Below are 27,243 nucleotides of genomic sequence, written 5' to 3' on the forward strand. Positions count from 1 at the left end.
TCTGTGGTAGAATATTATTTTAAGGTGTGTAACTTTTGTTTATGCTGCATTTGTTTAACTCTGTGAAGCTGTGATTCTTTGTCTAAAACATCTGATGGTCCTAATAAAGAGCTGAATGGCCAATATGGAGGCAGGATCAAGGACAGGCAGGGCTGGTGGGCAGCGAGAATCAATAGGAGAAAACAAAGAGAAGCAAAAGGAAGAGCAAGAGAACAAGGAGAGGAGGACATCAGGGATCAGTCACCTAGCCACCCAGCCACGGAGTAAGAGTGAAAGTAAGAAATATAGAAGGAAGAAAAGTGAAAAACCCAGAGGCAAAAGATAGATGGGACAATTTAGATTAAGAAAAACTAGCAAGAAACAAGCCAAGCCAAGGCTGGGCATTCATAACTAATAAGCTTCTGTTTGTGATATATTTGGGAGCTGGGTGGCAGGTCCCCCAAAGAGTCCAAAAGTCAAAAGATCAAGAACAGCAACAGACATCCTCAGCACAGATCTTCCCCTTCCAATCTGCCCACTTGAGCTAAAGCCCACATTTTCAAAACATGGTTTCTATAGTATTCACTTAATTAGAGAAAAACCAATAGATTCCTAGAGGCTGTGGGACTATATGGACAAAGACTAGCTCAGAGTTTTGTTGTTGTTGTTGTTTTCGATACAGGGTTTCTCTGTGGCTTTGGAGGCTGTCCTGGCACTCGCTCTGTAGACCAGGCTGCTGGTATTGTACTCACAGAGATCCACCTGCCTCATTACTTATGTATGGTGTGTGTGTGTGTGTGTGTGTGTGTGTGTGTGTGTGTGTGTGTGTGTGTGTGTGTGTGTGTGTGTGTGTATGTGTGTGTGTATGTGTGTACACATGTGCGCATGTGTCTGATGGGGCCCTGGACAACTTTTTAGAGTCAGGTCTCTCCTTCCACCTTCACATGGGTTCTGAGAATTGAGCTTAAGGTTGTCCAGCTTGTGTGGTAATTGAGCTATCTTACTGACCCTAGTTTTCTCATCTTAAAAATAATACTCAAACTATCCTTGTAGATTTTCAAAAGTAACCATGCATGCTCTGAGATATGCATTTCATTTAGTCTACATGCAGGAGCCCTCAGCAGTTGGAGAAACGAGTATAAAGACGGCTTCTGACTCCTGCCAGCTTACACTCTCTTGGTGGGGAAGGAAAATCATCCAGTGATTTCCAACACCACAGGAACATAGAGATTTGGGCATTGCATAGCTAGCATAAAAACACAGAGAAGGCTGGCAAGATGTCTCAGTGGGTAAAAGCCTTTACCACCAAGCCTGAGGATGGTTCCTGGAACCTACACAACAGAAGGAGAAAACCAACTCCTTTATAAGCTGTCTCCCGTTGTCTACACATGCACTGTGTATGGGCAACTCCCCCACCCCACCACATACACACAAATATAAACAAACAAATGTTAAAAGACAACAATAAAACCCCACCAACCTAGAGTGATATAATTTCAATCTAAGAGACTGGCGACAGGCTTCCCAGAGGAGTGTGTGTATGCACTGAATCCTAGCAGATAAAAAAGAGTGTGTGAGACAATGTCTGAATGTATAAGTACTTCATGCTCATAGTCTCTGGCTTCTTCAGAAGGTTCATATAAGAGTTCCCAGGGCTGCATCTCAGGGGACTATGTCCTATGGAATCAGTTTGTATCTTAACAGCACTGAGCATAATCATGGGCATGGGGTGGCTACTTCATAAATACTGTTATTTAACTGTCACTTCAGCAAAGTATTTTACACAGTAATTTCTAGAACAATTTCTCCTGTAGAAGCAATGATGTACCAGTGAAATTCATGAAAGGCACTGTCATAAAAAGAAAATACACTTAACACTGGCACTAATCAGTTGGTTTCTCAAAAGCAACACACCACCAGAAAGTTACGGTAAGTCTCCAGCAAGTAAAGTCTCAGTTAGTTGCACAGGGCCAAGTTCACAAGTGTGCAATCTTCTATATTCACAGCAAACAAGCACAGTTGAGTTAGCATTTGACAGTATTAACTAGTGTGGACTTACACAATTTTCTTGCTCTTACAGGTAAAATTCCATTATAACAGGCAAAACCATCTGTGGAATGTTCCCAGCTCTTCCACTATCCCAGGGAATGGTTTACAGAAACCATTTCTGGAGGGTTTTAAGTTCTACATTTTTGTTTGTTTGTTTTGTTTTGTTTTCAAGACAGTGTTTCCCTGTGTAGCTCTGGCTGTCCTGGAACTCACTCTGTAGACCAGGATGGCCTTGAACTCAGAGATCTGCCTGCCTCTGCCTCCTGAGAGCTGGGATTAAAGACGTGTGCCACTAAACCTGGCAGGCTCTACATATTTTTTGAACAAGCATTCTCTGTAATCTTATTCTAACCAACAACACTTTTTCAACACTGAAAAAAAAAATTTTTATAAAAACAATAAAGCTTAAATTCCTCAACACCTTGTTTTTATAAACATCTTGTGTGTGTAGTATGCAGGCCACTGCCACTTTTGTACTGTGAACAAAGATACTAGCTGGCAGTCCTGTCACCAATGGCCACGCACGGGCTGTCAGCGGCAGATGCTGGCCTGTTTACTGATCTTCATTTTCCTGTTGTTCTCCGATCTCCTCTGCCACTTTATGCCTTCCAACTTCTCCATACTAACAGCCAAAGATGATCGACAGGACAGGGGTGTGTGTGTGTAGAGGGGGTGACGGCCCTGTACCAAGCAATGGGAAAAGGCCTTTTGTATCCTCTAGGCCAGTCATACACTCCACAGATTTCTTTTTTGTTTGTTTGTTTTTGGAGACAGGGTTTCTCTGTGGCTTTGGAGCCTATCCTGGAACTTGCTCTGTAGACCAGGCTGGCCTCAAACTCACAGAAATCCACTGCCCCTGCCTCCCGAGTGCTGGGATTAAAGGCGTGCGCCACCAACGCCCGACCACTCCACAGATTTCTATTTAAAAACCTGTAAAGTCAATACTTGGAGGTCAGCACTGCTTCATGGCCGAGGGGGAGGTTTGAAAGGGTCACACCTTTTAGCAGTCTTTCTGATTTCATGAAATGTCATTGTCCCCAGTCTGTCTAGCCTCTAGGATTTGCCATATTGGGATTTTACCTGTATTATTAGTTTCTCACACAGATCCAAAACTACAGCACACTCACTGCAATGGGATCGTTTTGCTTTCAAAATCTTCTAGTAGTAGGTACTCCTCGCCTTCTTCAGAAACAAAAGATGACCCTTGGCTGGTTTATAATCACATAAGAAATGGAGCAAGGTCACCATTTATAAGTCAGTGACATCTGTTAAACAAGTAACACTCGAGAATCTATAACAAAGACTGTGACTCTTTTCAAAGAGTCTTGTAGGTTCAACTGTGATGGCCATAATGGCAGAAACCGTGTTTCATCAACGAAAGACCTCCCAGATAACAGAAATCATTGACAAAGGATTGTTATACACCTATAATACAAACCTGCAGTGTTTGTTTTGAGATGGTTCCGTGTAAGTTTCAATGTTTAAAAAACCTAAAGGCTTTTGAATGCACACACACACACATACATGTGCACATATGCGCACATGCATGCGCCCACTCACACACATTTGCACCCACACATATATGATGGCATGTATCATGTACCTGGTGGGTTCGGGCTTCTTGCTTTGACAGTTGATCAGCAAGAGGTAGTCTTGTGGGTCATCCTGGAGGCCTAGAGTCTCTGGGTGAGGCGGGAGGCTGATGAGCTGGTAAGAAGGAGGTAGCGTGACTGAAGAGGCTTCCAGCTGGGTGGAGGCTGGTGCTGTACTTACAGCAAAAGGCGAATCAACCGGTGCTTGGGAGGAGTTGCCAAGGGGCTTCACGGGATCTGCAATAAAGTTTAATTTTCAATCTATCACAGTTTAAGATTCTGTTGTTGTTGTTGTTAGACTAAGTTACTTGGAGACAAACAGCTTTAATGCACGAATAAATGACAACAGTGTTAGTTAAAACAAAGACTACCCAAGGCCACAGGCAGTGCACATGTGCAGTGCTAGTTGTTCTGAAGACTGATGGGGAAAATTGCTCACACTCCAGAGTTCAAGGCCAATCTGGGCAAAAGAACAAGATGGAACCTCAGAACAAAGCAACACATACTATCTAAACAGCAAAATTTATCCGCCAATTAATTCTTGTCAAAGACATCTGAAGGAGACCCTTTCCTTTAGTCCAGGGCCCTAAAGAAGTCACAGCTGGGGCTGAGGAGATGCTCAGTTAGTTGGTAAAGTACCTGCCTGCAAGCAGGAAGGCCACAAGCTGAGATTCCCAAAAAAACAGGTTCCAAAGCCAAGCAGATCGCTAAAGCTCACTGGCCACCTAGTCTAACCCTCCAGACACAGTTAGAGACTCAAAATGGACAGAGATAGAGAAAGACATCTGATATCAACCTCTGGCCACCACATGCATGTACACACGAATACACACATGTCTATACCCACTCCCCATGAGGCCACAATAATATAACCCTGAAAACTATGTAGTCTTGAAACTATGTACATTAAAATAAAAATGTTCTATGACCCCAGCAGGACACATTTTTAATGTTAATTGAATTTAGTGTGCATAAATATCCTGTCTGCACACATGTCTGTGCACTGTGTGCATGCTTGGTGCCCTTGGAGGTCGAAAGAGAGCATTGAATGCCCTGGAACTGGAATCACAGATGGCCACAGGCTACCATGTAGGAGCTGGGAATGGAACCTGGGTCTTCTACAAGGACAGCCAGTACTCTTAACCATTGAGCCATCTCTGCAGCCCCAAGATATAGGCATTTTGTTTGTTTGTTTGTTTTTGTTTTTGTATCTCCCATTCCATGATGAGGAAATGTTTCCTAGGTCAAGCCAACCTTGCAAGGAGACACACTGATGGCCTTGATGGCCACAATGCTGCTGAGTGTTCTTAGGTCTGCTATCCAGGCTATACCTAGGTCATTCTTTCCTTTCTACTTGTCACTAGGCTTGGGGACAATCTGTCGAATTCAGAGGCTAGTAAAGACGAACTCTTAATCTTCAGCATCAGAACCTATGCCCTGTGCTCACACCCACACCAGTCAGTTTGCAGTATTTTCAGAAAAAGACAGCGAGCAAAGAAACAATTCCGAAATCCCTTAACCATGTTCCAAAATGATAAATGAAAATTGTGCAGAAAGATATAACTAGAAAATAAGTTGTACATCTAGAAACAAAACCCTAGCTGGTCTTGGTGGCACATGCCTTTAATCCCAGCATTTGGGGGGTCAGGGGACGACCCAGGCAGGTGAGTTTGAGGATAGCCTGGCCTACAGAGTGTTCCAGGACAGCCAGAGCAACACAGAAAAACCATGTCTCAAAAAACCAACAAAACACAACAAAGTAAAAAGCTCTCTGTAGTTTCTGATATGACAGAGTATAATTTTAAGGGGCCTGACAGACTTTGATTAAACACAAGGCCATCTATAGTCAAGGAAAAGCCAAATACTCAAGATGTGAACAAACAGAAAGGAGAAAGCTGAGGGAGAGTTAGGTGTTAAAATAAAATATGCAAAGAATGCTAAAAAGTGTTAAAGGGGTAAATGTTCCATCAACTCTGATTGAATGTAAGTCATTTAACCTGATGACCTGAGTTCAGTCTCCAGAACTACATGCTGGAGAGAAGTGCATATTGTTCTCTGACCTGTTCTGTGGCATACACACACACACGCACACGCACACGCACACACACACTCACACACTCTCATGTACACACAGGCACAAACACAAATAAACACCCTCACACAAATAAATGATGCCAATTTAAACATTTTGAACTGTGCCTAAATAGTCTCTAATTTAAGATTTCTGCTTAAATTTAGAGTCAAGCAACTGGTCCCCCAAAGACTCCTGTTTGACCTTACAGACGTGTGAGAATTCAGCCTATGCTGGGTTATAAGCTCCATGGTTTAGATCACTCTGCTCTCTGCCTTGTTTGGATTTCTGACTATTTACTCTCTCTATCTCTTAAAATATAAACACTGGTTCAAAGTTTGCATGCACATGTAAAATCACTTCCCACTTCTTAACTTAGAATGCACCAAGAGTATAAAGCATCCATTAAAGGCCTGATAAGGCACTGGAACAAACTCCTAATTGAAATTTACTGAGAAAGCTAATAGGGTCTGCTCAGGCGAGGCCTTCCAGCAAGCAGGCCTTCAGTGCAGAGGGGAAGTTATGATTTGATTAGACCCACAAAGAATAAACTGGCTCATATAGTCTATGTATTGGTCTATACTATTTAGGGCCATCATGCTTTGTGTTAAAGTTAAATATAGAGGATTGACTAGAATGGGGGGCAAGAGAGAAAAGGTGTTTTTTGTGGTAGTGTATATGATCAAAATACACTATGCACATGAATGAAAAGATATCAAACCTACTGTTATATATAATAAATATATGATAATAAAATTTTACTGTCCCAGTGAGATGGCTCAACAGGTAGAGGCATTTGCTGCCAGCTTGATGACCTTAGTCTGTCCCTAGGACTCCCTAGGACCCACATGGCGGAAGGACATGACTCCTTCAGGTTATCCTATGATCTCCATGCAAGCAGTAATTTTCTTTTCAATTCAAAAAGGTCAATCTGATAAATTGATATGAGAGATTCTGTAGTTGTAGTTGCTGTCAGTGAAGCAAACTGTAGCCTCCACAGCTTAACCAACCAAGTGGGACCCTGAGCCAACTTGTTTACTGTGTTTCATGTACAAAGTGTCTCTTAACTTTCCAAGCCTCTATCCCTCACACATTTCAAATACCTTCTTGGAGCCTTTTAATCCTTAGGGGATGCTGACAAATGCCATCATTCTTATCTGAGGTCTGATGTTATGAAAATAAACTGTAGGGGGAATGGTTCAGAAATCTACGTGCCTGGGCCCTACTACAGGATGCCCACTGAATCACGACTGAAACTGAGCAAGAGTTTCAAACAGAAGAAATACACTTTCTGGTTTAATCGCTTCTCTGGGAAACACAAAATAAATCATGAATGTGCCTCTGCGCAGCCACTGGGAAGGACAAGATGAACCACTGACTAATATCAAATGTTGCTAACAATATGGGCTAACAATGTGTCACACACTTCTGGTAGGAAAGCAGTTGGTACAATGACTTTGAAGACATAGAGCTATGAATTCTACAAATGCTAAATTGCAAATATCCTATGATGTGGCAGTTCTACTCACAGGCATGGTTCCAAAAGAACTAAGAGTTAATGTCTATCAATAGACACACACTTCATAATTGTCTTATAGAGAAGCATAGAGAAGCTGGGTTTGATTTCTTTTCTTTCTTTCTTTCTTTCTTTCTTTCTTCTTCTTTCCTTCTTCTTCTTCTTCTCTTCTTCTTCTTCTTCTTCTTCTTCTTCTTCTTCTTCTTCTTCTTCTTCTTCTTCTTCTTCTTCTCTTTTACTTTATGTGCACATTTGTCTGTGTGAGGGTGTCAGATCGCCTGGAACTGGAGAGCTGCCTATGAGTGCTGGGAATAGAACCTGGGTCCTTTGGAAGAGCAACCAATGCTCCTAACCACTAAGCCACCTCTCCAGCCCTGGGTTTGGTTTCTTACACATATGCTAGGCAGTTCCCAACTACCTGGCAGGAACCCTAGCTTCAAAGAGATCCAATGCTCTTCTGGCCTCCCTGGCACCTGTATTCATACACACCTTTTGTTTGTAGAACAATAAGATGTTCATCTACCAACATCCAGACAGATCTATATTGTATGACAGTCTCAGGAAGGAATGCCGTAATGGGGAAACCCACCACACATTCAACATGGTAACTCCCAGGGACTAAGGTTGGAGGAGGGAAGCCAGACTCAAGGATTCTGCATCTATGGCATTCAAATCATGCAAATTGAATGAATCAACGTAAGTTAAAAGTATCCCAAGTTTTTTAGGTGGGGATATCTCCAGGGAAAAAAAAAAAAAAAAGGATTCTCTGGATGGAGTGTGAATGCTGAAATTCTTAATCTAATCTAGAACTTTATAGCACACTTACATTTATACAGGTGCAGATGGACATATACAAAGGCTTGGAGCAACACATTGATGATCTATGCCTACACAGCAGTAATAATAGATAATGCTTTCATACAAATGGTAAAAAGAGAGCTGGGTATGGTGGTACACACATTAAGTTCCAGTACCAAGAGAGGCAGGAGAATCTGAGTTTGAGACCTGTCTCAAAAAAAAAAAAAAGTTAAAAAGAAAAAAAATTAAAGCAATGTTAACTTATTTATTTATATGTAAGGGTGTTTGCTTGTATTATGTCTGTGAACCACTGGCCTGCCTGGTGCTTGCAGAAGGCAGAAGATGGTATCAGATCCCCAGAACTGGAGTTAAATAGTTGTGAGCCACCATGTGGGTGCTGAGAATTGAACCTAGGTCCTCTGGAAGAGCCACCAGTGATCTTAACCACTGAGCCATCACTCCAGACCCAGTAAAAAGAAACTCAGAAGTTCTTTTTTCCTTTTTTGAGACAGGGTTTCTCTGTGTACCCCTGGCTGTCCTAGAACTCACTCTGTAGATCAGGCTGTCCTTGAACTCACAGAGCTCCACCTGCCTGTGCCTCCCCACCACCAGGCTGGAAGTTCTTGATTAATACTGCTGTATGGAAAAGGAGACACTCGATTCTGCGCCCCCCCCACCCAACGCACACACACCTTCCTTCTTTTCCATCTGAGAAACAGTCTTCTATGTCTGTGTAGTCAAGTATGACCCTGAACTTCTGATCCTCCTGCCTCCACCTCTCAGATGCTGGAGTGTACAGGCATCTACCATCATGCTGGCTTTATGCTGTGTGGAGCTTTGTACATGCTAGGCAAACAGTGTACTAACTGAGCTACATCCTCGGTCTGTGTATATTTTTTGTTAGATGTCAGTGTATCTATCTTACTAAAGGGAAGAATATCAAACTGAGAATTGCATTTTTAAAACTAAACTACTGTGATCTGGATGCTCTGAGAAAAGCAATTTGTGCAGCTTTCTAAGCTCATGCACTAAAATTAGCCCAGAAGTTTTGCTAGATGTCAGTGAGCTTCCTGCAGCCCTGGCTGGACTTCCCAGTGCTTGTTTAGCAAATTTAACAGCTTCCACCTTGGTTCGCCCAAACAAAAAAAGTCAGCCTGCACATTTCCAAGAAAAACAAAAGAAACCAGTTTCTATCCTCAAATCCACTAAAGAAAAGCCTCCATGGGAGCCACACACAGTTTAGTGTGCTAGAATTTAAAAACAGGACAGCCTGCCAGCATTCTGAGTGTTCAATAATAGCAGTGGTCACCTGGGGCAGCGGAAATAACATGGTAATGATATTTTGAGAGGTTCCTGGAATCAGAACATAGGTCAGATTTTTCCCCCTTCCTTTTGTTTTCAGGGGAAAATGAGTTATTCTCACAGGGACCAAGAGGCTTTGCTGTCTGGGCACAGTCTATTTCTTCCCACATCTGGCTTGAAACTCAAACAGTAGAATAGAAAAGCATCTTGAGGTATAAGCCAATGTTTGAGCAAGGACAGTGCATATTCAGCCTTTAAAATTGAGAGCACAGGGCTTAGGGACAGACTCAAGCAAGGCAAAGGTACCTATAACTGTTAGGGATTCGTTATGAGGTATGATTGTAAACAACAGGACATAGATTGGTGGCAGAGGGACTAGAAAGATGATCCACTGGTTGAGATCACTGGCTGCTCTTTTAGAGGATTCTGGTTTGATATACAGCACCACAAGGCAGCTTACAACTGTCTGTAACTCCAGTCCCAAGGGACCCGACACCCTCTTCTGGCCTCCTCAGGTACCAGGCATGCATGTGGTGCACACAGATATAATACCCATACCCATTAAAAAATAAATGCCCCCCAAAAACCTGTCTGCAATTCCAGATCCATGGGATCTGATACCCTCTCCTGACCTCTGCTGGTACCACACACACACACACACACACACACACACACACACACACACACACACACGGTGTGCATATATATATTTATACATGCTGGCCGAACATCCAAATACATACTGATAAAAAATAAAATTTAAGCTGGGTGGTGGCATACACCTTTCATCCCAGCACTTGGGAGACAGAGGCAGGTGGGTGGTTCTCTGTGAGTTTGAGGCTGGTCTGGTCTACAAAGTGAGTTCCAGGACAGCCAGGGCTACACAGAGAAACCCAATGAATAAACAAACAAACAAACAAAAATAAAATTTAGCCAGACACACACACACACGCACGCACGCACGCACGCACGCACGCACTTTTTAAACATGGTAGTTAATGGGGAACATAGACAGTCCAGTTCTTATCACATAAAGCTAATATGACCAGAAAGCTCTTCTCCACTGTTAGAATTCAACACAGATCTTCAGAAAAGCAGAATGATGGAGTACATTGATCTTTCTGGCTCTCTAATTAATATGACACAATAATCAGTCATCATCTATAGATTTATTTAAGAAACTCAGCTTATATGTCAATACAGTATATCAAGATATTTCTAACAGTGGCTATTTGGGGGAGACAGCCAGAAGGAAGCTGTGAAAAAATATGAAGTAATAACATCTAAAATATAATTTCTACTCTATTTATATATAGTTCATGAGCTATAGAAAAAATCAGGGAAACTGAAACCACAGGGATAGATGGAAATGAACAAATAAGAAGGACTTATGATTAACAACGCTGTTCTGGTAACCAGCTCACAAATCACACATTCCATGTTTGAATAATGATTATATTAATCAGCCCACAATCTTCTACCCTTCACACATGATCTCAAAGACACAAAGAGCATAACTTCAAAGTCTCACTCAGCCCAAATATACAGCTAACTGATTTCTAAGGACTTCAGAGTTCGGCCACTAAAAAGGTCACTGTAGCTTTGGGTTTTATCTCTAAATACCCTCATCAAGCTAGTTTGTAAAGCAAACACTGACACTGTAACCAACTGATTCTGACATCTAAAAATCAAGGAAAATGTTTCATTAAATATATTTTTTAAAAAACCACTCAGTACATTTATCACACAGCATTTAAAATGTGTCCTTTTCATGAAAGTAGAAATGGCACGCCTGAAGGGGGGAGAGGTCAACAGGTCAAAGGGGGGACAATGGGGGGATGGGATATATATATATCACAAAAGCTCAAGGGACAAAGGAGGGGGATGAGCAAGGAGTGAAGGTAGGGAGGGGTCAAGGGTCATGGGGGAGTGAAAAGAACAAAGCATATTGACCCACATGTATTTCACAATCTATTACACATGGAATCTATTTTTTATATTATAACAAACAATTTATTAGCAATGTTCTCAGGCCAGTAAGGTTTCTAAGTAGGTAAAAGCACTTGCCATAAACCGGAATTAAAGCTCCAGGATTTACTTACATGGTGGAGGGAGAAAACAAACTTCTACAAGTTGTCTTTTGACCCCCCCACTATTGACCCCCATGTCACATTGTAGCATGCACCTCCCCAAACTACTAAAATTCAAAAATTTAAAAACGTTTCTTATCACTGTCTTCATGAGAGCAGTTATTTAGACACTGGCCCCTTTCAATTATGTCTCTCAAAACCTGTAGAACTATCTTCTCTCCAAACTTCCTGAAGAGTTCAGTGTTTGCTCTAAGTGTCAAACTCCTGTTGCAAAAACAAAATAATGGAGCATATAACTAAAACAAAAAAGAATTTTGTAACTTTCTAAATCTATAGAGAAAAAAAAAAAAAAAAAGCACTGCCCAATCTAATAACAAGTCCTTAGGCTCTGGGTCTGGAGACAGATCCAGGTTCAATTCTCAGCCCTCGAACACTCAAAACTATCTGTAACTTGACGCCCTCTTCAGGCCTCATCAGGCACTGCAATGCATATGGTGCACAGACATACAGGCAGGCAAACACAATCCATACACATATAATAAATTTTGAAAGAGTAAACAAAACGGGGCCTTTGAACCTACCTTCTTCTGTGGGATTGAAGCCACAGATGTCACAAATACAACGGACCCACTTGTTCATGTCCTCCTCACTGTCTGCGACCAAGTAGAAAATCCGGTCAATGGTGTTGATATCAAAGATGTAGCTGTTTTCAAACTCCTTCTTGTTGAATGTCAACCCAGCATCAACTTGCTGACATAAATTTAAATCAATAATCCGGATAGGTTTCTTGGCGTGGTCATTTTTGTAATACTCCAGGACATCGGGGTCTCCAGTCAAACGGCCACTTCGCAACACGAACCACCTCCTTTTCCATGCCTAGAAAAAAGCACAACACCCGCCTGCCATCAGGAAGGAACATTTTGTGGCGATGCACGTTTACTAAGCTAATTTTATAACAGCATTGTTTGAAAAAGTTGTAATATCTTGTGTCAGCTCTCCTATGACACAGCAAATCGTCTCAATGAATGATGTTGGGAAAATCAGGTCAGACATTATGCTAAGTGAAGGAAGCCAACCACAAAGTTCTAACATGGTGATCTTGTTATATGAAGCAAGTACAGTAGCTAAATCCAGAGTGGGGGGGGGCAGGCAGAGACAGACAGAGACTGAGACAGAGAGAGTAGAATAGCGGTTGTAAGACTGGTACAGAAAGGGGTAGAGAAGGTTCTAGAGTAGTCAAAGTGAAAGTACTTAATACCGAACTGGTTACTTAGAATTAGTTAAAACGGTAAATTGCCGGTTATTTTACCACTTTAAAATGGCTTTCTGTATCTTACAATGTCAAAGAAGGGCTGGAGAAATGGTTTGGTAGGAAAGAGTCTGCTGTGCAAGCAGGAGGGCCCGAGTTCAGGTCCCCTACACCCATATTACAAGCTGGACGTGGCTGTATTTGTATCTCTATCCTCTGCTATACAGGACAGAGACAAAGAGGGTGGCTGGGGCTTTCTGGTCACCAGCCTAGCTCTGTGTTCAGTGAGAGATGGTGTATCAAAGGAATATGGTAGACCATGACAAAGTGGGTCATCTGATGTCCTCTTTGGGCCTCCATGAAATGACACACACGAACACTGTTCCCACCCCTACACACAAGAGGATATACTCATTATGCTTCTTTGTAAGATTTTAAACCATAAAATTTTAAAATAAAGAATTCTGCTTTCTCAGTAGTGAGACAATGGAAGAGGGAGAGATGGGCTTGGATGCTTTCCTGGTTGCTTCCCTGAGCAATGAGCTGCCATCCTAATGGTATTCTAATCTGTTGTTCTAAAACTACAGAGACCTGTATTCCTTGTCATATTTCTCTTCCCAACACATACACGTACTCATGACACACAGACACACACACACACACTACACTCAGCATTTCCTTCCTCTGTCTTTAATACCATTCCTGGAGAAGGCTGGGGTAGTTAGATGACTTAGTAGTTAAGAGCACTGGCTGATCTTACAGAGGATCCAGATTCAGTCCCCAGCACTCATGTGGCAGCTCAAACCATCTGTAACTCCAGTTCCAAGTGATCCAACAACCCCTCTTATGGCCTCCAAGGACACCAGCACACATTTGATGCGTATACACACATGCAGACAAAACACTCAACACATAAAATTAATGAAATAAATAAATCTAAAAAGAATCTTTAGAAGAGGCTGTAATCCTTACCATCAACTTCTCGGAAGGCTATATTCTTTGGGTAAAGCAGGACTAGATGGCTGACGGTCTTCTTTGTCATCTTTGACCCCCCACAAATCTGGCCCTGGATCCAAACCAAGCCTCATTGCTCTTTGAGCTTTGTTCTTTGGCATAGACAGCTAAATAGTAAAAGGCGGTATATCTCAATTACATCCTAAGAGGCATCTACACTCCAGAATGAACCCTGGAGACAAGGTTTCCCAAAGATGGCACTCTGAACTGCAAGGACTGAGACATGCATTTCTGCAGGTCTAGAGGCATCACATGTGGCCACTGTTTCGCTCAGTGCACAGTATATCGATGTTTTAGTTTAGGAAAACTGTACCGCACACACCGCACATCCTTCCAGGAAGGAGGAGATAAAGTCACTTCCATACTCAGTGTTTTCAGTCCACCCATCACCCGATAGGAGTTTGGTTTCCTATGGTCTCAGACGGAGAGTGAGCTTCATGTTTGTGCTGCTAATGTAAGTTGACCCCCAACTCAAGTACTCCCTTGTCTTCATTAACACTATCTATGTGTGTTCATCAATTCCAAGTAATCCTGTGTCTTCATTAACACTACAGATGTGTGTTCCCCAACTTAAGTACTCCTGTGTCATTAACACTACAGTTGTGTGTTCATCAACTAAATACTACTCTGTCTTCATTAACACCTATAGATGTGTGTTCATCAGAAAGTACCTCTTCTTTAGAAACACCAAAAGCAAAATGACAAGTGCTCCACATCTTCCATGAATCCCAAATCTGGCAAATTTAACTAACAGACATTGTAATAGCAATTTAAAAACAGCTTCATTTTATTCTGAAAACATATGAAAAAGGGATTAATAACTAATATAATATCCATTTCTCTAGCATATATCTTAGGTTTTGCCTCCACATCAGCCAAATTGTATAATAAATTTGGGCGGAAGTGCTATGAAGGCACAAAAGAAGGGTCTGAGGTAGAGGGGATGGATTTAATAATTCTCATACTGTACCCACAAATGAATTAGCTTGGGTGACAACTTTAGGTTTAATATTTTAGAAATATTTTAAACTATATCAATGATGTAAATTTTAAAACTACTTTAAATTATATCAAATTAGGTGAATTAAGAAAAACATCTATGAGTTAATCAATCAATGAGTTCTTGATTATTCTGAAAAGACTGAACCAGATACTAGTGAGAAGACAAATAAGCTACTTGGGCCTGTAAGCTCCAAGGAGTGTCCCAACAGTGAAAGAAACATTTCACATCCATGCAAACACTTCAGGATATAACAACGCTGGCAAAATACCCACAGTAACAACAATAAATGGACAGGTATTCATTTATGTAAAATTGTCCTTACTGCAATTCTTGTTTTGGGGGAAGGGTTTGAGATGTTTTTTCTGTGTAATCTTGGCTGTTCTGGGACTCACTCTGTAAGACCAGGCTGCCTTTGCTCCCCGAGTGCTGAGATTAAAGCCATCAACATGCAATTTTTCTTCTTAATCTTCTTTAGATTATTTATTATGTATACAGTGTTCTGCATGTATGCCTGCATGCCAGAAGAGGGCACCAGATCTCATTATAGATGGGTGTGAGCCACCATGTGATTGCTGGGAATTGAACTCAGGACCTCTGGAAGAGCAGCCAGTGCTTTTAATCTCTGAGCCATCTCTCCAGCTCCCAACATGCAATTAACTATCAGTATTTTATTTTTCTTTCTGTGGAAGCAGGATTTCATGTATCCTAGGCTAGCCTTGAACTCTTGATCTTCCTGTATCCTGGGATTAAAAGCATGTAAAGACTTGGTCTATGTGGTGCTGAGGACCAAGCCCAGGGCTTCCTGCATGCTAGGCCAATGGAGCTCCATCCCCCACCCTAATACCAGTATTTTAGATTAACTTTCCAAGGAAATAAAGAATGTGCCCAGAAGAAGGCAGCATGACATTCTGTGGATGTTCCAAGTAACAGGAAATCACGAGGTGAGAGATACACATGAATGTAGTACAGGATTACATAAATCCACTTACTTAATTCAAATAATCAACAGCCATCCTAGTCAAATGACCACCTTTTCCGGGTGTGGCACACACACACACACCTAAGAGTACGCACAAGACTCTGCAAGACTCCGCACTCCCCTTCCCCCTACTAAGCCTGACACAGCAAGGGAGAAGTAGAAAAGAAAACAGTATTATTTATGCAAGGCCATCACAGGAACCTCTCTCTGCTTAGTGATTTTTCCAGATTGAAGAGGTTCTGTCTTTAACTACAGAAATGACTTTTAAAATTTTAATGGCTCACAAAGAAATCTTTCTGAAATGCCTTACTACATAATTCATCGAACATAATTCATCCATTCCCCAATGACTCAGGCTGAACAGTAAAAGTATCAGCTTCTAAACTGCATCTCAGTGAGGACCTCAGAGGCTGCTGGGCTACGGAGGGGATCAGCTCCACACTGAACAAGCCCACTTTGGGGTCTGCACAGTTCCCCTAATAGTGTTTAGGGGTGTGTGTGTGTGTGTGTGTGTGTGTGTGTGTGTGGTGTGTGTGTGTGTGTGTGTGTGTGTGCCCATGAGTGTGTGCATGCATGTAGAGGGTAGAGGTCACCCTTGGATGTCATCCTTGGATGCCACCCTCAAACATTGCAACCTTGATTTTAATTTTTTTAGATTGATCTCTCACTCATCTGGAGTCTGCCAAGGAGGCCAGGCTGTCTGGCCTGTGAGCCCCCATGATCTGTCCCTATTTACCTTTCCAGGGCTGGGTTTATAAGCACATCCCAGCATGCCCATCGTTTATGCATGGGCTCTGGGGATCTAACTCCAATCCAAATGCTTGCATGGCAAGTATCTTCTCCCGTAAGCACCTTCCAGCCCTGCCTACTATCCTTCAATCGTGGTCTCTAGCCTCTCTCCTTACATTTTATCATCTATCTTCTGTCTTTGAGAGACAAACTCTTGCATATTCTTTTTCAAAAGTCTATTATGTACCCGCCCCCAACCTTCTTGGCCTTTCCTTCCATGGCTACCTTCAGAGTTCCCAAAGGAAATAAAGTTGTACAGTTTGGAGGAATATTAAATGCATTCATTGGCCACATTAAAGGGAGATCAGTGCTTTCCAAACCTCTTCTATGTGAGAAAGACATACATGTAAAAAGCATGTGTAAAATAACTGCTCCAAAACGCTGCTAGTGTGGTGGGAAAACTATAAACCTAGAAGAGAATGGGTTTGTTACTCTTCCTGGGTGCCTTTGAGAAACTTTCAAGTAGCACTTCCTGTGTCCTGTTTAATCAGCTTCCCTCATTTGGTCTTTGCCATCAACAACATCGAAAAGGCCTTTAGAAACTGCACTAGTCACAATGGCCAGAGACTACAGGAGCTGAGCAGACACCATCCAAACAGAACCCCTATGACAGGAAACGGCAGCATTGAAACACAGAACCAAGCTAGGCGGCACCTGCCACTTATTTATTTATTTGTAGCATGGTCCAAATGTGAACGTTTGTCTCGGTCACAAAATGAGTCACTCTCATTGAATCTGGCACCGATGAAACGGAAAAACAAAAGCAATTACATAAACTCACACTTTAACAAGGCAGATACAAAGGTCCTCTGGACTGTGGGACAAAGCACAATTTAGCCACAGAATAAAGCTCGAGGCTTGACAAGACATCTGACATCAGCTCCTTTGCTAAGCACAGCACAAAGGCTTCTCTGTTTTGTCCAAGCACAAAACAGGCCTGCATAAGTCAGTCTTTGTTATCTGAAAATATCTGGGATTCTAAAAGTTTGTCCTATTTTTATCCCACTGTCTCGGTAGCCCCAGAGACAGCTGTGTGCCGCCTTCCAGCCCTGCTCGGTAGCCCCTGAGACAGCTGTGTTCCACCTTCCAGCCCTGCTTGAGCAACAGACAAAGCAGAAAGTTTTCTTGAAAACTTCACGATCAAATGCACAGAATAATTTTAAATAAAAATCTTGTTTAAAAAGCATTTTAACTATTAGACTTTCATGATGTACAGGTTATGGAACACTATCCATAAGGATAGCTGAGAATAATTATATAACAATTATGGGATTATTATCTGTTCTTACATATATATAACACCAACTCCAGGTAATCAGTATATTAACGAAGTTCTAAATGTACTGTCTGCTTACTGGGTGACTACTTGCTACAGGAGAGAGCCCCAATTCTCTGACGGGCATAATAACCCAGCCTCCAGCCACACCTCTGGCCCCAACACATGCTGTTTTTTAGTACAGGCTCCACCCCTGGACTCAGGTCAGCCCTTCTCTCCCTGGGTTGGCTTGGAACCCTCCATTCTCACCTTAGCCATGCATTGTTTGGTATTCTTACATTCAAATTACTTGGGGGGTTGGGGAAGCCTTGTCTTCTCACCTTGCCCCAAAGGGACCTTCTATCAACCACTGTTGATGAACCCTTTGAAGCAAGGATAAGAATATGGATGTTCTCATATGACCTACCTACACACCACAGGGATGCTGGCCTGGGCACAATGGGCCTAACCTTTTCAAGAACTTTGGTGGGGGGGAGGCTGGAGAGATGGCTCAGAGGTTAAGTGCACTGAATGCTCTTCCAGAGGACCTAAGTTCAATTCTCAGCAACCACACGGTGGCTCATGACCATCTATAATGACATCTGGTGCCCTCTTCTGGTGTGCAGGCATACATGCAGGCAGAATGTTATATATATAATAAATAAAATCTCCTTTCGGGAGAGGACAGGGTGCATAAATACTCTACTTGTTTTCAACCTCTAAACATTCGAGAGGATGTCTACGAACCTCAGTGGAAAGGAACTGTCTGTATAAACACTTTCTGCATTTAAGCAAATAATTTGGCAGACTGTCACACTCTAGCGAGCTCTGAAAATATGCTTCTCAGCTATTAAACAGTATGAACACATCAGCAACAAAGTACAGATGAAGTTCTGTCCTTTAACAGGAAGGACCAGAATTCCCACCTGGACTAGCCCCATACCATCCCTTTTGTGCTAGTAACACGTTTACACAACATGCCTAATTAGCCTGAGTGGTGCTTAGGTTCAGTTTTAAAGAAAAACGCCGTTTCTGCCATGCACATGTTCTTGGAGCCTTCTGTAGTTAGAAATAACTGGAGAACTCTGCTTAGAGGAGGTGAGGGGAGCCTTCAGAATAGCTACACCATGGTAGTGTGTATGTGGTGGCCACAGGGTAGCTGACCGCCAAACACTCAGTACCTTTTCCAAATGCTTCTGAGATAATTTTCCAACTAAAAGGGAGCCCATTCTTTTATTTGTAGTTTTTTTTTTTTTGTATCATCATCAATTCACAAATTATTAAGATCTTGAAAGTCTTGATAAGACAATCTAGTGTTTTCTGTCCACCAAAAATCACAGAGAGACAGTGAACTAATGAAAAGACCTCAGGGAAAGAAACCAGAAGTCTACATTACCCAAGTTCTAGTGGCTGTTAAAGGATAGCATATGAGCCATGTCTTCCGCCCCAGTGTCTCCCGAGCTCTCCCCTCCATGCCATTACACTTCAATTTCCTTGTTTGTTTGTACTCCCAAATACCCCTCACCAGATAATCAACTTTCTTCAAAACCCACATCAAGACATTCACTTAAAAAGCCTTGGCTCCCTCCCAGTGAAAGCACCTGCCATCTCCCACTCCTCTGTGCTCTTATAGACAGCAATAGAGAGCCCACAAACAGTCCCACTTACTCTTGGGAGCTTAGGAGAGGCCTCCAGGACCCTGGGGGGCTGCTGAAGCCCACCAAAGTTTCTGTGAATGAGACACAAATGGCCACAGGCATCTCACCAGCCTGCATTCACCCGACAAGATGTGGGGAGAAAGCACAGCAGAACTAATTTTGTTTTGAAGTCTCCTAAAAGGTACCACACAACTGATATTTTGTGGGTGTGGGAAACTATGAATAACAAGCTCTTTGGTAGATGGAATGCAAACTTCACATATAATCGCTGAAATATGTAAACTGTCATGAAGACACTGGAGTTTTTGTTGTTTAGGTTTAAAAATTTGAGGCAGTCTCATGTAGTTCAGGCTGCCTCTCACCTGCTATGCAGTAGAGGCTGGCTCCCATCTATCTCTACATCCTCCTCCTCCTGAGTGCAGGGACTAAAGGCACATGCCACCATACCAGGCTGGAACACAGAATTTTTTAATGACTAAAGTTCAAGACCAGGAAAATGGGTAAATTGTGTGATACCTGTACAATAAACCCATGGAAAACATTTTAAAACTATTGAAGATATATATAAAAAATGCCCATAAGATAACTGTTCAATGAGGAAAATAAAGTTGCATGGTTCATGTCTGTCTATAATCCCAGTACCTGGGAAGATGAGGCAGGAGAATTGCCATAAATTCAGTCAGATTGAAATACACATCAAATTACAGGCCAGCCTAGACTGAGACCTTGTCAAACAACAACAGAACAGTAAAACAAAAGCTGTAGAATTGTACATAAGGTATGGCTCTATTTGTCTGAAATCATGTCTGCATACACACAACGTTTAGAAAAAAGATCTGAAAACATGCATATTCCACTGTTAACAGTGATAACTCTGTCACAGAGCTCAGAGGATCAGACAAGTTCACATTCTCATTTTATATACTCTAGTATAATCTGATTTTTCAGTGATCTTACATTCATTACTTTTTATTTTTTTTTCCTTTTTTTTTCGAGACAGACTTTCTCTGTATAGCCTTGGCTGTCTTGGAACTCACTGTATATCAGGCTGGCCTTGAACTCATAGAGATCCTCCTGTCTCTGCCTCCCCAGCACTGGGGTTAAAGGCGTGTGCCACCAACTGCCTGGTTCCATTTATTTTATAATTGAAATGTTATACATTTTAGGTTTATGCCTAAAAAGATTTTGAAAAAGAAAATAATTCTTTTAAATCTAGGAACAGTGTACATAAAATAAAAATTTTGTGTTGCCTCAAAGTGCTATTTTCTTGTTCCTCTGCAACTAGTGAATGAATTTAATGTTTTTCTCAAATATAGAATCCCAGGATACATCTGGAAGCAGCTTAGTCAGGAAATGGCTTAAACAAAGATGTGGTTATGAGGACTGAACTCAAGGGTTAAAAACAAACAAGCAAAGCTGGGGAACACTTAAAATAGAAGAGCACATTGCCCTGTCTCCTTTTAACATCCATGGCTTAATCAGTGCCTTTAGAAGCCATGCCAGTTAGAAGTCCTGCACTCAGATGTTTATATACCTAAAAACATGAAATTCGTGCCTAGGGATTTGCTTTCTCCATTAAAACTACTAAATTTCCAAAATACTGCTCCAAGTGTAAATGAAATCAAGAAAAACAAATTATCCATGAGCAGGGACAAAGGAAAAGCCATGTGCTTTGAAACACTCAGTTGTTTTCCAGGAAGCATTATCTTCTCTCTTAGAGCAAAATAAGGAAAAAGCAGGCTTTGTGGGAATTTCCACCCCGCCAGCTCTATCATTACAACCGTCTGTTCCAAACACACACAAGCCCCAAATTTCCTGTTTTCAAGCCATGGTCACCATTTTCTAGCCTTGTTCTATCTGTGCTAACTTTAGTTTAGTAACATAAACAAGAGAACATGCTGGAAATGCTGCAGAACAACGCCTTGCTCCAAGCTCTTGCTGTCCTCCGAACTTCCAAAGTATCAGTTTTACAGGTTTTGCTTGGCTAAAAACAGGTTAGCCAACTGTGGAGAGGGTGAAGCATTTTAACAACAATGAAACCAAATTCAACAGTAGCTGGAGAAGCTTGAAGAGGTTTTGTATAGAGAGTTTCCATTTAGCACAGTTGGTTGTTAAATTGTTGTCTCTCTGATGGCGGATGTATAAATTCTACATTAAAACAAGCATGCATGGCCACAGTAGAAATGTCTTAGTGTTTAATATTCAAAGTTGTACTAAACTTTTTCCTGAGGCACGAACTGGCTTTGAGAATTTGATGAAGGCAAGCAGAGTGTTTCCTGGGGGCATTGGCGAGCACTAGGGAGCAATAGACATAGACTAAGAACCACAAAGCAGGTTCACTTTAATACTTACTACAGAAAAGGCTGCTTTGCCTCAGACTTCAGGCTGGGAAACGGAGTTACCAACATGCCAAACCGGTCATCTCCAAACCGGTGCTAATTCTCAATAGAGCACTTTGGGGCATCTGGGGTACTTTTTACTAGTGGATACTAACTACTGCTTGTATCTAGTTGTACTTCCAATTGTTGAGACACATCCTCTGTTCCCAGATTTTCTTACTTATTCCAACCAAGAGAAGGCTGGGAAAAGAAAACCACACCACTTTCTATGTGAGCTGCATGTGACCTAGGGGGCAACGTAGTTCAATATGGACAGGGAAGAGAGCCAGCTTGCCTTGGCTTCATTGTACCTTCAGACACTGGGGTGAAAACTCAGGTGGGGATAGGACAACTACTTCACATCTGGAGAGCAGCATTTGGCCTGTTGCTGTTCTAGGCAAGAGGCAGCTGCAGTTAGTTTCTATAGGATCCAGGCAGCTGAGAGCTGGAATGAGTTTGCAGCTAATGAAGAAATAATATGTAATGGGGTTCCTCTCCTGCGAAGGCAGAGGTGGATGGAATGCATGTCAATTTAGCTGAATACAGCCAAAGGGCACAAGAGTTATCATGAGCCCCAAACATGCCCAAGGGGGCACAGGAGGTGGCAGAACCAGGCCCTTAACAACCACTGCAAAAACAGAGCTGATTTTCTGACTTCATTCAAATTTGGCTGCTGCAGCCTGCAGCTGTCTTGAACACTACAGTTTGAAAGGACGATTCTGTAACTCACGGATGAGGCAGCATCATTCGGCAAAGCACAGCTCCAAACAATGAGACCCACAATAAACATGTATACCATGTCCTACTGTGAGCTGGGGTGTCTGCTCTACACAAGGAATGCACATTGTGTATTACACATTGTGTAGTAACGCCACTCATGTTACTGCCATTGTTATTTAGAAAACAACAGCCTTGTTTATACAACTTTGTATTTTAAGAAATGGTGCTGGTGTGGTGGCACACACATTTAATGGCAACACTGGGAGACAGAGGCAGACAGGTCTCTGTGAACTTGAAGCCAGAGTGAGGTGTGGACCAGCCAGGGCTACATCCCAACACCCGTTCCGCTGGTCTGGGGATGTAGGGTGTGTTGTAACTTAAGAAAAGTGGCAGCTCGAGAGAAAGACACATGAGATAGAGTTCAAGCAGAGGTGTTTTTTTTTTTCTTTTTCTTTTTTTTTTTAAATTAGGGAAAGGGATAATAAAAAGGGGAAAGGGAAGGGGGAGACGGGGGCCCCAGGAATAGCAGAAGAAAGGAGAAAGAAAAGATGGAGGGGGGAACTGACAGGGAAGACAAAGGAAGAAAAGAAGGAAGGAAAGAAGGACAGAAGGAAGGAAGGAAGGAAGAAAGGAAGAAAGATGGGAGGTGGGCAGGGCCTTTTAAAAGGGAACATAGTGAATGTGCACAGATGGTGCTCCTAGTGGCTGCAGCTGAGGGCGTATCTTGTCAGAACCCCAAGGATAGGCCAGTACAGATGCCTGAACATTAACAGGGTGGTTGCCTAAAACACAGGAATCCTCATTGATAGCCAGTACCACAGAAAACCTAACACGTTGGCTCATACATGTAATCTCAGCATTTGGGAGGTGGAAGCAGAAGCAGATGAAGTCTAAGGCCAAACTCTGCTGTTGTGGAATGCTGTCCTCTAGAGCTGTTCCCTTCTGCAACTCTCAGCAGCTGTGATTATCCATAGCAGTGGTTCTCAACCTGTGGATTGTGATCCCCATAGGGGTAGCATAGCAGATAGTTACATTACGATTCATAACAGTAGCACAATTACAGTAAGGAAGATGCAAAGGAGTAAGTGTATGGCTGGGGTCACCACAACATGAAGAACTGTATTAAAGGGTTGCAGCATTAGAGAGGTTGAGAACTGACAGTTAACATTTCTGGAAAGAAGAGAGATGTTTTCTTGAGTGGCATGGTCACTTAGCTGCTTGCAAACTGTCTGTGCTCCTTTAGGTAACCCTTAATTAAGCACACTGGTTCACCCAGCTAGACTTCAGTCCATGGTTAGTACCATTCTGGTGAAAATAGACTTTTTTGTTTCTCTAGAAAAAGTTCACACAAGGCTACATAGTAAATCCAAGGCCAGCCTGGGCTACATACAACCCTGTCTCAAACCAACACCAAAACCAAAAACACATAATAAAATCACCAAAAAATTAATAGCAATTGTGTGTGTGTGTGTGTGTGTGTGTGTGTGTGTGTGTGTGTGTGTGTATCTTCTGGCTGGAAAGATGCTCAGGAGTTAAGAGTGAATACTGCACTCAGTTCTCAGCACCCACACCAGACAGCTCACAACAACATGTAATCCCTGCTCCAAGGGACTCAACATCCTCTTCTGGCCTCCACAGATATCTGCACGTATGTGCACAAGCCCCCACACAGAAACACACATGCACATAATTACAAATAACAAAACAAATCCTCTAAAAAAAAACATCTTCTGTAAAAACCCTCACATCTCTCAATTCCATTTCTTGTTCACTGACCCAATCCAAAATAATTTATTTCTGGGGCAAAATGGGTGTTTGAGTTTTCAGCAAAATGTAAGAACCTGCTGATTTCCCAAGTTTCTTGTACGGTGAAGCAGAGCTCTGCTACAGTGAGAACTGGGTCACAGCGGGCCAGAGAGTGGGTCATCAGGAAGTGTACATGCCGCTCCTGCAGAGGACCGAGGGCAGTTCCTAGCATCTACATAGCAGTTCCCAATTGCCGTCATTCCACTTCCAGGGAACGAGACGCCCTCTTCTAACCTCCAAGGGATCCTGCTCATGTGGTGGACATACATACACACAGTAGGCACACACACATACCCATAAAAACAAGCAAATCACCCACATGACAGCTCACAACTGTCTGTAACTCCCATTCCAGGGGAGCTGGCACCCTCACAGACATACATGCAGATAAAATAAAAATAAATCTTAAAAAAAAACAAGTAAAAATAAATGTTTCTTATTGGGTCACAGTTCAAAAACAATACTTTCACATGAATCACTGAAGTACTGGCAAAACAAATTAATTTCCATAATGACATTAATATGTAATAAGCACAGGTGATGCTCAACTCCACTTTCTCCTGAACCTACAATTCAGTTTAAGGCTTCCGGATCAAAGGTCTGAGGCAATTATGAGTTTTCCTGGGGGAAAAAAAAAACTTCAGTGAGATAAATCATGCGCTCTAGAGTTACCGATAAAGACAACTGACTTATCCAAAGTCAAGCACAAAATGGACCCCAAGACAACAGCAATCCCTTCACAAAGAAGGAAGTGAAGTTCTCTAGTGCAAGCATGGAAGGCTCAGCTCACTGAAGTGATGCCATTCATGTAAGAAGCCAAGCATGATCCTGTCACACTAGAAAAGCTGTAGACTATTAACCTCTTTTTGTTTGCAAAACATGCAAGTACTAGCCAGCTCATCCTAGGCTGTGGCCCCAAACTGAACCCACCTTCCCATTTCTTGTCAACTTTCTAGCACCCTCTTTACCACACTCAAGCCTCATAACCTTTGGCCAGCAGGAAAGTAGTAGTACCACGTACTCAAGAAAATAGTAACAGCAAGGATTTGTGTATACATGACAGTGTTGGAGGGCTAGAACACAGCTGGTGAAGTGAGAACAGGGGTCAAGGTCTTCTGCCTAGGAGTGGCACCTGATGGATCCTCAACTGGAGTAAAAACTACGGCCAAAAACAGACAGTTCATAAAAACAAAACCAACCTCACTAGATAGTACAACAGTCACCTACACACAGCCACACAATGCAGCTGACGCCAGACAGCCTACACGCTCACAGCGTTGGGTGAGTTGGGAACCCTGGGAGACAATCAGAGCCATTGACAAAGTGTACTATCTAACGTGCAGGCAATAGCTACAACTGCCTCTGTCTACTGGCCAACTTAGAAGTTCACTAAAGTCTATGAAAGCTAAAAATAACCACATCAACATGTTTACAGCATTTAAAAAATACAGAACCCACACAGTCATCTAAATATAGCCTTTGAGTTCAGACTGCAGGGGCTGGCTTTGGGTTTGCAGAGATGTCTCCCACAGGTTATCATCACATTTTGCTATTGTACTTTAAATACACAACTGCTGATGTTTAACTAGAAGGAAGGAGCAGTGGACTGGGGGCGAGGGAAGACAAGCAGGAAGGAGGAAGGATGTCACTTTGCCCCCCTTTAACTAGAATGCTTCAATTAACCACAAACTCCTACCCCAATACTTGATGGAGGGACCTGGCATCCGGGGGGTATCCTGATGGTACTTTTCCACTCAGCACACCTACTCTCCTTCCCAGTGCTCCCTGCCCCCTTCCTGTCCTTCCTTACACAGAAGACTCAGAGAAATGAACACACAGAAGAAATAAAGAATGGACACATGATACGTCGCCATGTACCATGAGGCACAACGGGCTTAGGCATGTGAAAGACAGCACTCTGAATTCTAATACTGCTCTTTTATTTGTCTGCTTTGGTTTTTCTAGACAGGGTTTCCCTATGTAGACCAGGCTGGCCTTCAACTCAGAGATCTACTTGCCTCTGCCTCACATGACTGCTGGGATTAAAGGCGTGCACCACTACATTAAGCTTCTAATTCTGTTCTTGAGAGGCAGGATGTTCTCAATTGAACCAGGGAAAATATTCCCAATAAAAACCCTAACACTGGTCCTTGGTGGGATCTCAGGGGAGCCTCATGAAGGCTGGCAGAGCGACTGAACGTCTCATCAGTGTGGTGCTGTTGAGACAAATGTTCAGATTCTGTTGGTTTAAATTTTATCCCTGTAAAAACACAAGTGAAGGAAACTCTTTGGTCACAGCTCAGCCCTGTACCCGGAAGAAACTGCAAATATCTGCATCTCTTAGATGGTGGAATGGTCATTTCTGAAGATCATCTAGTGTTTCAGGAAAAGTGTCCAGTTAACGTTGTGCAGGTGTTATTGTTTCCTTTAACAAGTTTTCTTTGAAGAAATGAATAGTAAAACTGAAAAGTTAGGGTGTGGATATAACTAATATCACAACCACCAATAGGTATATTTTGCATATTTAGATCCAATTTTCATTCACATGCTCACAGATGCTTTCAAGTAGCTACCTGCTAAAATTTCCTGTTTTGGATGGAGCTTCACCAGCCCTGTACATGCTAGCTAGGCAGGTCCTCTATGCCTAGCAACATCCCCAGCCCTGTCTTTCAAGACAGGTTTCCACTAAGTAGTGCAGGCTGGCTTTGAACAACCAACCCTCCTACTTTAGCTTCCCAAGCACTAGCAGGTGCACTAGCAGGCCTGCTTGTCTAAGAACTTCACAAAGAATAATCAAAATGAGAAGCTTCACAGCACGGGTGTTATCACGAATCCCCGTTTTCCCTCCTATTGTAGTTCTCTCACCAAATGGCCTTCAGGGCCACCATATCTACTCTCTGTGTATACTCATGTTCTTGCCCTCTCTCTCTGCTGCTCTTCTCTCAAAACCAACACATAATAACCCAACAAAATGGAGTGTGAATGAGTGAATTAA

General features: G+C 42.3%; 1 protein-coding gene across 2 annotated transcripts in view; it reads right to left on the reverse strand.

Moving 5' to 3' along the window:
* Gab1 (GRB2 associated binding protein 1) overlaps nt 1-27,243 on the reverse strand; it is a 118,874-nt gene that overhangs the window by 21,866 nt on the left and 69,765 nt on the right. For both annotated transcript variants that reach the window (XM_027404875.2, XM_027404877.2), the window contains exons 2-3: nt 11,979-12,273; nt 3,632-3,857 (exon numbers count right to left, since the gene is read on the reverse strand). In XM_027404875.2, coding sequence (XP_027260676.1) covers nt 3,632-3,857; nt 11,979-12,273 — 521 coding nt within the window. The remainder of the gene's footprint in view (nt 1-3,631; nt 3,858-11,978; nt 12,274-27,243) is intronic.

This window comes from Cricetulus griseus, chromosome 3, assembly GCF_003668045.3.
Source record: "Cricetulus griseus strain 17A/GY chromosome 3, alternate assembly CriGri-PICRH-1.0, whole genome shotgun sequence".
NCBI lineage: Eukaryota > Metazoa > Chordata > Mammalia > Rodentia > Cricetidae > Cricetulus > Cricetulus griseus.